Raw genomic sequence first — 14,692 nt, forward strand, 5'->3', positions numbered from 1 at the left:
ATTAAGCAGGAAAACAACCCTAGATATACAAGGAATCTAGAGGGTTAGAGAATGAATGGCTTTACTGTCCATCTCAGTCACCTGATCCTATTCTAACGGAACTGCATACCACCTGCTAAAGACTAGACTGAAAACAGAGACCCCACAGCAACAAGAGCTGAAGGTGGCTGGGAGAACATAATGGGGAAGGATAAAAAGGATCTGGTGGCATTAATGGCTCAAAGACTTTAGGCACTCATTAACTGCAAATGACATTCTAAAACATCTACATAGATCTTGCTTTATTGATGTAAAACTAGACATACTGAACCTCTGGTGTGGCACATTTATGTAGTGTCAACCGCTTTAGCCATCTCCACATTATGTGTTTCAATATATTCAGGTTAATGTAAACTATCCTAATACTTAAAGGACTGGTAAATGAATTGATATACTGGATAACTCAACAGGGAATGAATATCTAATTTCCTTTTAATCAGATTAAAGGCCACTAAACAAAATGAGAAATGATTTAACTACTGCAGTGTGCACACCCACACTCCTCTGGCAGCCTGGCAAATGAATTTAGTGCATGCTTTTGACTAAATGCACTTGGAATTGTCCCAAAAAGAGCCCGAGACAAAGAGCATGAAAAAGATAAAAAAAATTATCTGGATTGTTTTTTATGCATATTCTATTTCAGCTGCCTTTTGGATACATTTTTTGGTCTCTCTCTCTCTCTCTCTCTCTCCCCCCCCCCTCCCCCTTTGTTTAAATATATCCCAAGATGTACTAGTCTTAGTCTGCATTTACTGAAAGTAGAAAGTAGAACATACAGGAAATCCAGTCAATCAGCCATATGCAGTATACTGACCGCTAATAGGCAGCTCCATTTGTGATATTAACACTGTAATTTTTTTTATATCTAACCTTTTAACAGGTTCTTATATGAAAACAAACAGCTAGTGTTGTTTGATACAACATGGATATTAATAGTCTTCCATCAACTCTTCCCCAGCTGTCTTCCCTCTGGCTGTCACGGTGCTTACCACTCCAATCAGGTCACCACGTCCGTACTCCCCTATCAACTCTTTCTTGCCATCCTCCTTCATGATTACTGAGCGCAGTCGACCACTCAGCACTATGAAAGTGCTGTCTGATTTCTCTCCCTGCCTGCAAAAAGAAAAGAAAATACAGATAACTTCAGTCTACTGCAAATCTGCAAACAACTCACAATCACATTTCCAAATTCAGCTTCCCCTCCCTCGATTAGTATTTATTAACTTGTCCCACATGAACCAAGTAATGCCTGTAGTGTTACGAGTTGATTTCACACATGAGACACAAGGTCAGCAGAGGAATACCTGTAAACAGCCCTGCCAGCTTCGACAGCCATCCAGTCAAGAGCAAAGTCTATTTGCCTGACAAAAGATGACAAACCACAGCATGAGCAACATTAAGCACCACTTTGGGCTCCACTCGCATTATCCTAAGGAATAAAAAAGAATCCACAAAAGGACAAAGTAGAAGTAGCCATCTTTGTTTTCCCCTCCAACTCTACAGTGCTGAACATCACAACAGTGTGAGGATGTGTGTCACTCACTTATAAAAATGTGTTTTGGAAATAGAGAGGGAGCTGCAATCTCACTGAGCTCAAAGGAGTCGAGCACGTTTGTACATAAACACCGAAGCGAGAGGAATTACTCACCATGGACATCGGGAGAAGTCACAGCACGCGAGCAGGGAACGAGCACACGAAGAATGATTATTGTGACAGATGATTATTTGCATCTTTTGTCAATAAACACACTTTATTCTACACAGGAAGTCCTGCGTGTGGGTCCTGCTTTCACCACTCTGACAGAACAATCCAGCCAGAAATGGACCCAGCGGACTTGGATCCCGTTCAGCAAGGACTTGGATCCTGTCACTTCAGGGGGATCAATTGGATCGGCATGAGAAAATGCTGCAGCATTTCTCTAAGGAACAGAGCGCTCTCCTTTAATGTGTAACAGAGATTAAAGGTATGTTACAGCCTCACCCGTCTGCGCCTCCTCCACCACATATACCGCCACACAGCATCGCAGCTGCCTGCCCGCTTCCTCCTTCGGTGCCCTCCGAGCCACGGAAACACCCACTACCCATCCCGGAGAAATTCTTGGCTGAGTTGGACAAAACAGATAGATTTCTGTTTTGTCGAGCATCTAGGCTTGAAACTTTGTAGAAAACTCAACGTTCTGTTGTGTTCTCTACAAACTTTGTAGAAAACACAACAGAACGTTGAGTTTTCTACAAAGGTTCGAGCCCAGATGCTTCCACACACAAAATGTTCCACCTACGGCAAGGCAAGAGAGCCTTGGTGGACTTCTACACTGACTTTTGGATTTTGGCAGAGGAGACAGGGTGGGGGGAGAATGGTCTCCGAGGGGCTTTTCTCAATAGCCTTAATGAAGACTTAAAGTGTGACTTGTCCCCTAAGAATTACCTAAATCACTGGATGCATTATTATCAATGTGTGTTAAGATGGATGGCCACATCCAGGAGTACGGTGGGCAAGCTGCCGGTTTCTGTCGATTCCATTGGGAGGTTGCCTCTGGGGGACAGAGCCCCGAGAGGTGGGAGGCTGCTGGGAAGAGGAGCAACCGATCCAGCTCAGCCGGGCCCGACTTTCACGCTCGGACTGGAATCAAAGGCAGTGAACGGGGAGTGTTTCTTTTGTGGGAAAAAAAGGACATTATGCAGACTCATGCCCAGCTCGGCCAAAATAGCAGGCCCTTCGGTAAACGTAGGGATGCAGTTACCTTTGGTTAAACACACACATCCCACAGATAGATTGGTCCAAGAGTTGTATTGCGGGTTGGAGCATGTGGTGCCATAAGAACTGTTTGCACTCAGCCACTCCCAGTGTCTCGCCATCCACTCCATCTGAACCAATCACAGTTCCTGATTTGTCCTCCATTTGTGTCGTTGTATTTAGCAAGGACTGAGCTCTCTCCCTTCCTCCACATGGATCCTACGATTATGGAATAGACCTGCTTTTTGGCGCGCCTCTCACCACCAGTCACCTGTATAGTCTTTCCAAGCCAGAACAGGAGGCCATTGATTGATACATAACCAGTTCACTAGCTGCCGGAATAATCCGCCCCTACAAGTCCCCACTTGGAATCTCTCTGTCCACGCATTGACTTTTGGGTGTTAAACAAAATCACTGTTAAGAACAAGTACCCCCTGCCATTGCTTTTTTCTGCCTTTGAACTGTTTGAAGGGGCCACCATTTTTACTAAGCTTGAATTAAGAAATGCTTTTCATTTGGTCAGGATCAGGGAGGGAGATGAGTGTAAGACAGCATTAAATATGCACCTGGGACATTTTGAGTACCTGGTCATGCCTTTTGGCCTCACCAATGGTCCCACAGTTTTTCAGGCCCTAGTGAATGACGTGTTGAGAGATTTCATTAATCACTGTGTTTTTGTGTACCTGGATGACATTTTGATCTTGGCAGACCATGAATGGGGGACACGTCTGCCAGGTACTACAACAGTTGTTGGAGAACTGACTTTTTCGTCAAAGGAGAGAAATGTGAGTTCCACCTACAGTCGGTCGCTTTTCTTTTTCTTATTGTCGAGCAAGGATAACTGCGGGTGGTCATCTGGATGGACCACAAAAACCTTGAGTACTTGCAAGCAGCCAAATGCCTCAACTCCCGTCAGGCCATGCGGGCTCTGTCCTTTACTCAGTTCAATTTAACCATTCCTTACAGACCCAGCTCCCAAATGTGAAGCCACATGTGCTTTCCTCATCAGGTGAGACCTTGGAGAAGGCTATCCTCCCTGCGGCCTGCATTATTGGGGCTCTCACATGGGAGACAGAGACCCTGAACAGAAACACTCAACAGGACACCGCACGATTTTGCAACGTCTGTTCTGGTGGCCATCTCCTGCTTTGGATGTCCATGATTTTGTTTGCCCTACCTGTGCACAGAATAAGACGTCCAACTCTTTGCCTTCTGGGTTTCTCAGGCCCGTACCTATCCTGAGGAGGCTCTGGTCGCACATCGCCCTGGAATTCATAACTGGACTGTAATTATTTTCAGGTAACACCACCATACTCACCGGTTTTCCAAGGCTGCACATTTTGTTGCTCTGCCCAAATTGCCCACCGCTTTAGAGACGGCGAGACTGCTTATGGATCATGTGTTGCTTTGCCTTCATGGCATACCTCAAGAAACTGTGTCCGATCGGGGTCCACAGTTTAAGTCACTTAACACTTAATGTAAATGGCCTCGCTAGAAGTCTGACTAGCTATCCAAACAGCTAAACATGAACCCAGGAACTCCAGACAATAGATGAGAGCTTATGAAGTTTACTGGTTCTTTCATTTTGTGAAACTGTAACAATAAAGCATATATGGAAATGTACATTACTCATCTGTACTGTTAACAACAACATGTGCCTTAAACCAATTACCTAACAATGCATTTGAGGAGCTAGCATGACGATTAGCACCGCTAATTAGCATATGAACTGGCGATCTCATTTACATATGAATAGCACATTGAAAACTTGTTATCTGTGGTCCATCACACATAAAGACAACACTTGAAGTGTCTCACTGCTTTTCACCATTAAATACTTACAGACAATGCTTTAACAAACACCCAAAAGAAGGACATGAATGTGGCGCGGCCATCTTGAAAGAGCATAGCAAGAAAACATCCACTTCCTGTTTAACTCTTCTTCTACTGTCATAAAACATCGACTTAAAGGGGCCACAGGATGGCACATTTTACTAACATTCAAAACATGAAATTAACTAAACAGTAACATAACACTCCCCGCTTGGGATTATAACAATCCCACATTAAACTGTCAGTCACTAAACTTTTCGGGGGACAGCAGCAAAACCACTTCTGTTACAGGACGAGAGAAAGTCTTCTTATTGCCTGAGTGCGAAGTAGTTACTTCGACTTTCCTTACAAGTCCATCTTTCCCTGGGAAGGTCTTGGTTATGATACACATGGGCCAATCGCTCCTCTTCGCCTGAATGTCTTTGAGCAGAACAATGTCCCCTTCCTTGAGACTTTGTTTCTTGTCCTGCCATTTGTGTCGCAACTGAAGAGTATGAAGGTATTCCCGTCTCCATTTGGACCAGAACATGTCAGCAAGACCTTGTACTCTTTTCCATTGTTCTTTCAGAAGTATCCCCTTTCCAAAGTCACCAGGGGGTGGCGTTGTTGAGTCTGGTTTCATCGTGAGCAGCATTGACGGCGTGAGGATGAGAGGTGACTCAGGATCAGTGGACACAGGAATCAGGGGGCGAGCATTCATGATGGCACAGACTTCTGCCATGAATGTTGACAACAGTTCATGTGTTAGTAGTGCCCTTTTGCAGTCCTGTAACATAGAGTCAAGGATACGCCTGGCAATCCCAATCATTCGCTCCCAGGCACCGCCCATATGGGATGCATGTGGTGGGTTGAAGATCCATGAACAGTTTTGTTTGCTTAAGTAGCCTTCGACATCCTTGACTGACATGTTTGATCTGTCCATTTTCAGTTCACGAGAGGCGCCGATAAAGTTCGTACCGCAATCCGATCTTAGTTGTCTTGCCGGGCCTCTGATTGCAAAAAGCCGCCTTAAAGCATTTATGAAGCTGTCTGTGCTCATTGATTCGATCAACTCGATATGGACTGCTCTTGTCGACAGACATGAGAACATCACGGCCCACCTTTTGGAGCTAGCTTGTCCTCCTCTCGTGCGCCGGGTTACAATGTCCCATGGCCCGAACACGTCTACACCCACATATGTGAAGGGGGGTGCAACTTGCATTCGTTCAGATGGTAAGTTTCCCATTTGCTGACATTCCGCTTTTCCTCTCAATTTCTTGCATGTGACACACTTAAAAAGCACTGTGCTGATAGCCCTTTTGGCCCCTACCATCCAGAACCCTGCAGCTCTAATGGCACCTTCTGTGAAATGTCTTCCTTGGTGTTTCACAGTCTCGTGATAGTGCCGTATTAAGAGAGTTCCCAAGTGGTGTCGGGCAGGGATGATGAGAGGGTGAGTGGTGTCGATGCCCAGTTCAGATTGCATGATTCGGCCTCCAACTCTTAAGAGTCCATTACCATCTAGAATCGGATGCATTTTCCAGAGACTGCTTGAGGGGGAAATCTTGATTCCTTCCTGAATACACTTTATTTCCTTTTTGTAGCACTCACTCTGAACACTCTTTATGATGCAAACCTTCGCATTTTCCAATTCTTCCACTGTGGGTTGACAGAGATGCCAACCACGACAGCTGGATGTTTGGTTGGATTGACCAAAGGAACGAGCAATGTGGGTCAAGCGGGCAACTGCCCTGAGGAGAGGACTGTAGTTGGAAAACTTCTCAAAATGAGATGAACTTACTGTTGACTTTGTGGCTTGTGTCAGATTTGTTGTCACCAGCGGACGTATTTCCGTATCAAGGGTGGGATCCACAAGGTCAAACGTGACTGGAGATTGCGACTGTGCAGACGGTTTGAGGAGAAAGGCCGGCCCTTTAAACCATGTTGTGCTGCTCAGTTGCGCTGCTGCAACAGAGCGGGACCCATAATCTGCTGGGTTGAGTTCGGATGGAACATGCTTCCACTGGTTGGAGCATGTTGATTGGAGGATGCGTTGGACTCTGTTATGCACGTACACATAAAATCTTCGTGACTGATTGTGGATGTAGCCTAGCACGACTTTACTGTCAGTGTAGTACTCAATGTCGTCAAACGTGATGTCTATTTCTGCTACTATCAGCTCCACAACTTCAACTGCAAGCACTGCAGCACATAACTCTAGCCTTGGAATCGTGAGGCCGGCTTGAGGAGCTAGCTTTGTTTTTCCAAACACAAAGCCGATTTCTGTTTTGTTTGAAGTAGACAGTTTGATGTAAGCGACAGCTGCAATGGCTTTCACGGATGCATCAGCGAATACACAAAGTGTTTTGGTTTGGGCGCCAGATGTAGAGAGAGAAGTGTAGGGGCGTGGTATTTGGAGATCTTCTAAATCTTGAAGTGAGTCCTTCCAATTACTCCACTCTGCTTTCATGTTCTCTGGGAGTGCTGCATCCCAGTCATCCGTCAAGCTGGTAAGTTCTCTGAGAATCAGTCTGCCTTGAATTGTGATTGGAGCGAGAAACCCTAGGGGGTCGTAGAGACTATTGACAGTAGAGAGGACACCTCTACGTGTGAAGGCCTTTTGCTCGTTGTCAAGTTTGAATGTGAAAGTGTCCGTGTTAACATTCCACAGCAGCCCTAAACTGCGTTGCACTGGCGAGTCTTGAGCGCACAGGTCCAAGTTTCCAATATTTTTTGCCCTGTCTTCTGGTGGAAATGCCTCTAGGACTGTAGGTCGGTTGGAGATTACTTTGTGTAGTCTGAGATTTGAGGAAGCAAGAGCCTGTTGAGCTTGTTGGAGAACTTGTATAGCCTTTTCTTCAGTAGAAAATGACTTGAGAGCGTCATCAACGTAGAAATCTCGTTCAATGAATGTCCGCACCTCACTTCCAAAATCTAGCTCACCAGTCGCTGCTGCTTTCTTCAACCCATATATGGCGACAGAGGGGGAGGGACTGTTCCCAAAAATGTGCACTCGCATGCGATACTCTATAACTTCAGAAGACATGTCGTTATCTTTGTACCACAAGAAGCGGAGAAAGTCCCTGTGGCTCTCTTTGACAACAAAACAGTGGAACATATGTTCAATGTCCGCCGTTATGGCCACCTGCTCCTTTCTGAATCTTATGAGCACCCCAACAAGACTGTTGTTGAGGTCGGGGCCTGTTAGCAACACGTCGTTGAGAGAGACTCCTTCATATGGGGCGCTTGAGTCGAACACGACCCTAATCTTGGCAGGTTTCTTTGGATGGTAAACTCCAAACAAAGGGAGGTACCAGCATTCCTGGTTCTGACTGAGAGCTGGTGCCACTTCAGCATGTCCTCTGGTAAGCATGTTCTCCATAAACTCCAGAAAGTGTGTTTTCATTTCAGGTCGTTTTTCAAGAGTGCGCCGGAGTGACATAAGGCGATCGTAGGCCAGTTGTCTGTTGTTCGGGAGCCGTTGCCGTGGCGATCGAAAAGGCAGAGGACCAACCCAGCTATTGTCACTGCCCTGATAGAACTCTGAGTCCATTATTTGGAGAAACTGCAGATCCTCAAGTGATGGTGCAAGTCTGTGATCATCCGCTGTGCGTGTGAAAACCTGCTGACCAATGCTGTCCACATTACATCCTGACACATGAAGGCTTGAGGGGCTGTGACTGTGCTCAGGAGCTTTGGTGAATGTCTCTTTAACAGTTATTTGACTGTTGCATGGCTGAAAATGGCTTGCACGGCCATTCTCCAGTATGAAAGTCTTATAGCTGTTCACGTGTGGGGGTCTGTGCACTCCATCAAGACAGACGTCACCTACCACAACCCAACCCATGTCGAGTCTCTGAGCAAATGGGGCGTCGTCTGGGCCGTTTATTTGCTCCCGGACTTTGTGGACTCGAAGCATGTCTCGTCCCAGCAGTAGTAGTATGTCGGCATTTGGGTCTAATGGCGGGATCAAGTTAGCAATCTGTCGTAGATGGGCGTGGTGGTTGGCAGCTTCTGGAGTTGGTATCTCAGAGCGGTTATCTGGAATGTCGTTACATTCGAGGAGTGTTGGCAGAGGAAGACTTGCCTTTCCATTCACTGACTCTACTATAAAGCCAGAAGCACTTCTTCCTGATACTCCTGTGAGTCCGGCACACGTCTTTAACATGTACGGGCGACTCTCTCCTTGGATCTGAAAAACATCAAAGAACTGGGAACGTGCCAGCGATCGATTGCTCTGATCGTCTAAGATTGCATACATTTTCTTTGTTTGCTCTCTGTGTCCAGCAGGATATACGTTCACTAGTGTGATTTTTGAACATTCTCTGGCGCTCACTCCTTCACCACACACCACAGTACACCGAGACGTGACTTCTTGGGTGTCTGCTTTGTCACTCTCCCCGCCTTGCTGTGGGAAAGGGGGGGATTTAGACTCCCGTGGTGTTGGACCTGGGTGGAGGGCAGAAATGTGATTTTTGCTGTCACACTCAGTGCACGTGATTTCTGATTCACAGTTCTTGGCTAAATGGTCAGTAGATGAGCAGCAGCGAAAGCAGACATTTAATTTTTTGAGAATCTGTTTGCGCTCTTCCAAGGGTTTCTCTCTGAACCCTCTGCACCTTTTCAGAGGATGAGGCTTGTTGTGAATTGGGCACTGTTTATTCGGATTCACAGCACATTTGGATTTTTCTGCATCTGCCTTGTCCTGTACTTGAGTTTTGTGAACAGATATGGACCCTTTGGGGAACCTTTCGTACATGTGTTTTCGTTCTGGTGTTATGGGTTGGTTAGAGCTGTGGACACTGAAGCTAGGGTCAGTTCGTGTTCTGGCTTCAGTGCGAATGAAGTTGACAAACACAGTAAAGGGGGGAAAGCTGACGCCATAATCGTGCTTGTACCTTGAACCAATATTCATCCACCTTTCTTGTAGATTGTACGGCAATTTTTCGACTATCGCTTGGATCCCTCTTGATGTGTCTAAGTAGGACAAGCCAGGTAAGTAACCATCCAGCTTAGCTGCCTCTAGCTCTAACATTAGGTCGGCAAGATCACGGAGTTTATAAGGCTCTTTAAGTGTGATTTTGGGGAAGCTGTCAACCTTTTGAAAGAGAGCTTGCTCTACAGCTTCTGGGGAACCATATACTTCTTCAAGTCTGTCCCAAGTCATAGCTAAACCAACTTCAGGGCATCTGATATTGACGGCTCTCATTTGTTTGGCTTGTTTAGCTGAATCTTTACCAAGGTAGCGCACCAGCAAATCCAGCTCTTCTCCTGGTGAAAGGTCTAACCCTGCAATTGCGGTTTTGAAAGATGATTTCCATGCCCAGTAACTCATGGGTTGGTCATCAAAGCTGGTAAGGCCTGTAGTAATGAGCTGGCTGCGGGCTAGATATTTGGCAAGGTCGTAAGTTGGTTGGCTCGGGGCATGTTCATTGTGAGCACAACTGGATTTGTATGGTGTCTGAACAAGAGGTGTAAACTCTTTGTAGCTGGTGAATAGGGGCTTGTACAGTTCGTTATGAGTAGCAGCACAGTTTGTTTTGTTTCCTTCTTTTACAGCAATTTCTTGAAAGGCGGGTGCAGGGTCTTTGTATTCAGTTTTTACTGGGGCTGTTGATTCTGCTGCATTGATAGCTGTTTGTTCCAAAACATACTGCGCAGTGCGTTTTTCTTTGTTCTCAGATAGGGATGGCCCATAAGCTACACTGCGTGTTTCGAAGCCTAATTCAAGTAGACCAGCTTCTAAAGAATTAGCTTCTGCTATGGCAGCTTCCTTCTCTTGTTCTGCTCTCAGTGCGTCAAGAGTAGCTTGTAAGCGTGCTTGCTCGACTTTAATTTCTATTTCTCTCTTTGCATATGAGGCTCTTGTTTGAGCAGCTTCAGCCTTTGCTTTTGCTCTGAGCAGTTCAATGCTAGCTGACGAGCCTGCTCTTGATGGTGGTTTGTGGGAACGGACTGACTCTGTCTCGGCTTTGAAGGATTTACTTTCAGACATTTTGGATTTGTTGTATTTTGATTGCGTCCGTCCGTCCGTTTACTTTACTTAGCTTTATAGGATGGTCGTAGCTCCACGCGGTGGCTTCTGTAGCTATGATGCTTGCCGTGGTGCTGTCTTTTCACTGTAAATGGCCTCGCTAGAAGTCTGACTAGCTATCCAAACAGCTAAACATGAACCCAGGAACTCCAGACAATAGATGAGAGCTTATGAAGTTTACTGGTTCTTTCATTTTGTGAAACTGTAACAATAAAGCATATATGGAAATGTACATTACTCATCTGTACTGTTAACAACAACATGTGCCTTAAACCAATTACCTAACAATGCATTTGAGGAGCTAGCATGACGATTAGCACCGCTAATTAGCATATGAACTGGCGATCTCATTTACATATGAATAGCACATTGAAAACTTGTTATCTGTGGTCCATCACACATAAAGACAACACTTGAAGTGTCTCACTGCTTTTCACCATTAAATACTTACAGACAATGCTTTAACAAACACCCAAAAGAAGGACATGAATGTGGCGCGGCCATCTTGAAAGAGCATAGCAAGAAAACATCCACTTCCTGTTTAACTCTTCTTCTACTGTCATAAAACATCGACTTAAAGGGGCCACAGGATGGCACATTTTACTAACATTCAAAACATGAAATTAACTAAACAGTAACATAACACTTAACATGCCACAAAAATAAATTTTGTGGCATGTAAACACTGACACCAGCTGAATTTTCTCCAATTAACCCCTCACCTGCAGCTGGATGATTCCCAGCAGGTCTTTCTTAGCAGCTTGGAGGATTGCACCGCTTTTACCAAGATAGGTAGCATCAGCGTGCCCTCCACTGTCTGTATAGTGAAATACTTCAGATGGTGTGTGTTGCATTGTCACACTCTTCTTCAGACTAGGCTACAAAGACAGGCACAGGAGAGAAACTACTATGGAGGAAGTAGGTAAGATGCAGCAGATACTGTGCTATTGTGTTACATTTACACACAAGACCTGTCACCACGCTTCAATGTAAAAAGCAGACCTTACTTTGTGAGTGATAGGACTCGATGGAGCCTCCTCAATGGTAACTCGAGCTCGTTCGCAGGCCATGCTCAGGTCATTACCTGTAACTCAGAAAACAAAGGATTAGGATAATGAGTACATCTGTGCAGGAAATTAATACAGCCATGTGGCATTTGATGATCGCTTATGTCCAAGGCAGTGACACACCTGTGCATTCAGTGGGCATAGAGGTAGATCGCAGCTTCCTGGTTGAATGGCTGTCCTTTAAACCATCTGTTTAATACAAAGTCAGTGCCAGCACTGGATCAGTTTCAATACAAGACAAAGCTGAAACTGAACGCATGTAGTGCATGTTTGTGTGTGTGCTTGACCTGTCTCTGCAGTGTTTTCAGTGGTTCCGGCAGGTGATTCGTCCTGGAAGTGGAGAATAATCTTTCAATGATGAGTCAAATATGGACGGGATAGGTAATCTTCAAAGGTTTGCTGGCAATTACAACTATGTAGGAAATATCAAGTTAAAATAATTGTAAATAATTTCTTTTAAAATATGCAACAGAGCTCTGTACAGATGAAGTATATTCCTCATCAACAGTTTACAGTCACCAATAATGTCACTACCACACATTCAACAATATTTTACTTTATGAATTAATCAGTTTAAGGCTAGTTTGAAATATAGAATAACTAAAATCTAAAGATTTTTAAAGTACATTGAAATATGGACTTTTTTAAAAATAAATTTCCTAACTCTAAATCAAAGATTAGATTTAATAATCATAAATCCAGAGGTAAGTCAGATATATATGTTACTGCTCCCTGTTTCTGTTGAAGTGTTATTTTATGCATTTTCTATGATCTATGATGGACCAGGTTATATTGCTGTGCTTAATGTTGTGCGAAATTAGCCTGTGCATGTGTGTGTGTGCGTGCGTGTGTGTATGTGCGTGTGTGTTCTATGCCTGTTGATACACAAGCACATAACATGTGACCATGTGTATGCACATAAATACTGTAGGTGTGCACTAATTAAATCTCCTCCTACTGGATTGAAGAGCTCAGTTGTTAGGCCCAGATGGTTATGCAAAGCCAAAAAGGTGACTCTTTGGAGGTGCACCATAATTATCTGAAACACGGGGGGGAAAAACACACACACAAAAAACCCCAGCAGAATATACTATCATGTTATAATATCATGTTGTAGCTACATCCAAATGAGATGTTTAATTGGAGAAAAAACAAACACTACATCATGCACTCTTTTACCTGAATGACGCGTACAAGTGTCTCAGGGTATTTCTTAAACACTGACTCGAAGGCTGAAGCAGGTAAGCGTAAGATGGTGGAGCGAGTTGCAGCTCGTGCCGACACAGTTTTATATGGAGCTGGATAACCCTGGCAAAATCGAAGATAAGAATCAGAGAAATCTTATCCACATCTTTCACAGCTATCTATTTGGAACTGTCCTCTAAGTAATAAATTGGGCTAAGGATACTTTCCCTAAGGTTTATTACGTGACCTGTACGTGTACCTGGCCTAAATAACTGTCAACACTTCAAAGCTCTATAACACAAGTGTGATAGTGTTTAAATGGTTTCTATGCAATGGCAACAAAGTAACAAGATATGAAAAAGTTATTCTATTGTAATAACTGATTTGTCTATACATTACATACGTGGTTTGAGTTCATTACTGCACAATCAGTTCCAAACAACATCAATCTGAGTGTGTGAAAAGGATGACAATGATGTATTTTAAGAAGAGAAAAACAAAGTCCAAAAGATGCAGCTTTAAATAAACTGTCATGTTTCGGCTGTGTGCAGGCAAGAGAAGGACCCAAACGCAAAACTCACCACGCAGGAATAAAACTCAAAAAGCTGCTTTATTGCAGAATGGCACAAAAATATAACAAAACTAAACTGGGGCGTGGCTAAACTGACACAAAGGGAACCACCGTCATGAGGGAGACTACCACACTGACAAAGAGAAACACAGGGCTTAAATACACAGAGGGATAACGAGGGAATGAGACACAGAAGGAGAGCACAGCTGGGAGTAATCAGGCTGGACGAGACAAGGGAAGCAAAACTAGAAACACTCACATGAGACATGGACCTTCAAAGTAAAACAGGAAACACACTGACTGAACTCTAAACATGCAAACTTAACAGCAACTGAGAAGACAGAACATAGGGACCAGAAACATGGTACAAAACGGTCACAGTAGAAACAACATTGAACACAGGGAAGCCATATTACAAAGCCAAAAAACTAAACCTATGATAACCATAACTGAAATCTAGGGAAACAAGAAACAGTACAACAAGGGACTCAAAACATAATCCATAATATAAAAACACAAGATCTCTTCAAAATAAAATAGGAAACATAATGAGATGGAGACATGACAACCAGAACTTGACAACGTAAGACACAGACATGAAACACATGAAGAGCAGGGGAGACTTAACAGGGGTTGGAAAACACAAGGGGAATCTAATAACAAAGAACTAGAAAAACTCATGAGCTTAATCATATAAACATCCAAATAAACTAAACTCAAAACACTGGGTCATAAGACCCAGGATCGTGACATAAACAAATTACAGCAAATACAAAGTACATTAATTTTGTTTCAGGGGCATGAAGGTAATGAATAAACAAATCAAACTGACACAGACACTTCAGAAGGCAAATGAGGACATAACCTAGAGAGAGAAAAAACAGGAGCTCACAGTGATAGTGTCCAGAATACTGAGCAGGCTGTGGACGCTGTCTCCGGGGAGGACATCCTTCACCACTGAATCTGTGCCATCCTGCAATACAAAAAAGAAGAATACAGGACATGATGCCAACAAAATAATATTAATAAGGTAAAAAAGTGGACATGATTAGAATTTAAGCAAGCCAACAACATATTGGGATGCCACTCACTTGTTGTGATGGCAAAAAATTAAGTAGTTACTATTTATTCTACTGTCCTCTGGTGTTCATGCTTTATCATTAGATGTAAACACGGAAACTGGAAAATAGAAAAGAACACTGAAAATGAATGTAAATTAAATTAGGTACAGTTTTCAGTTGACCTTATTA

The 14,692-nt window shown here is 43.9% G+C and overlaps 1 protein-coding gene and 1 long non-coding RNA gene across 5 annotated transcripts; both read right to left on the minus strand.

The window, feature by feature from the left end:
- Positions 1 to 740: 740 nt before the first annotated feature.
- On the minus strand, positions 741 to 11,240 carry LOC146514446 (uncharacterized). Of its 3 annotated transcripts, none has more exons than XM_085167530.1 (3): positions 11,071 to 11,240; positions 1,344 to 10,821; positions 741 to 1,152 (listed from the first exon to the last, which is right to left on the minus strand). In XM_085167530.1, exon 2 carries the CDS (start codon positions 10,578 to 10,580, stop codon positions 4,848 to 4,850), a length of 5,733 nt encoding a protein of 1,910 aa, XP_085023656.1. In that variant the 5' UTR covers positions 10,581 to 10,821; positions 11,071 to 11,240; the 3' UTR covers positions 741 to 1,152; positions 1,344 to 4,847. The 3 variants fall into 3 exon arrangements, with proteins under 3 accessions (XP_085023656.1, XP_085023655.1, XP_085023654.1); XM_085167529.1 differs by having other exon boundaries at positions 1,344 to 4,366; positions 4,616 to 11,240; XM_085167528.1 differs by having other exon boundaries at positions 1,344 to 11,240.
- Positions 11,241 to 11,299: 59 nt separating this feature from the next.
- On the minus strand, positions 11,300 to 14,474 carry LOC146514447 (uncharacterized). Of its 2 annotated transcripts, none has more exons than XR_014875220.1 (5): positions 14,335 to 14,474; positions 11,974 to 12,994; positions 11,810 to 11,875; positions 11,627 to 11,703; positions 11,300 to 11,497 (listed from the first exon to the last, which is right to left on the minus strand). It is a non-coding gene; the product is annotated as an uncharacterized LOC146514447 (long non-coding RNA). The 2 variants fall into 2 exon arrangements; XR_014875219.1 differs by having other exon boundaries at positions 11,974 to 12,725; positions 12,866 to 14,474.
- Between the last annotated feature and the right edge of the window lie 218 nt (positions 14,475 to 14,692).

Source organism: Neolamprologus multifasciatus, chromosome 7 (assembly GCF_963576455.1).
Source record: "Neolamprologus multifasciatus chromosome 7, fNeoMul1.2, whole genome shotgun sequence".
Lineage (NCBI taxonomy): Eukaryota > Metazoa > Chordata > Actinopteri > Cichliformes > Cichlidae > Neolamprologus > Neolamprologus multifasciatus.

Coding starts and splice junctions, on each gene's coding strand:
- LOC146514446 (XM_085167530.1), bottom strand. CDS start 10,580: ATGTCTGAAAGTAAATCCTTCAAAGCCGAGACAGAGTCAGTCCGTTCC.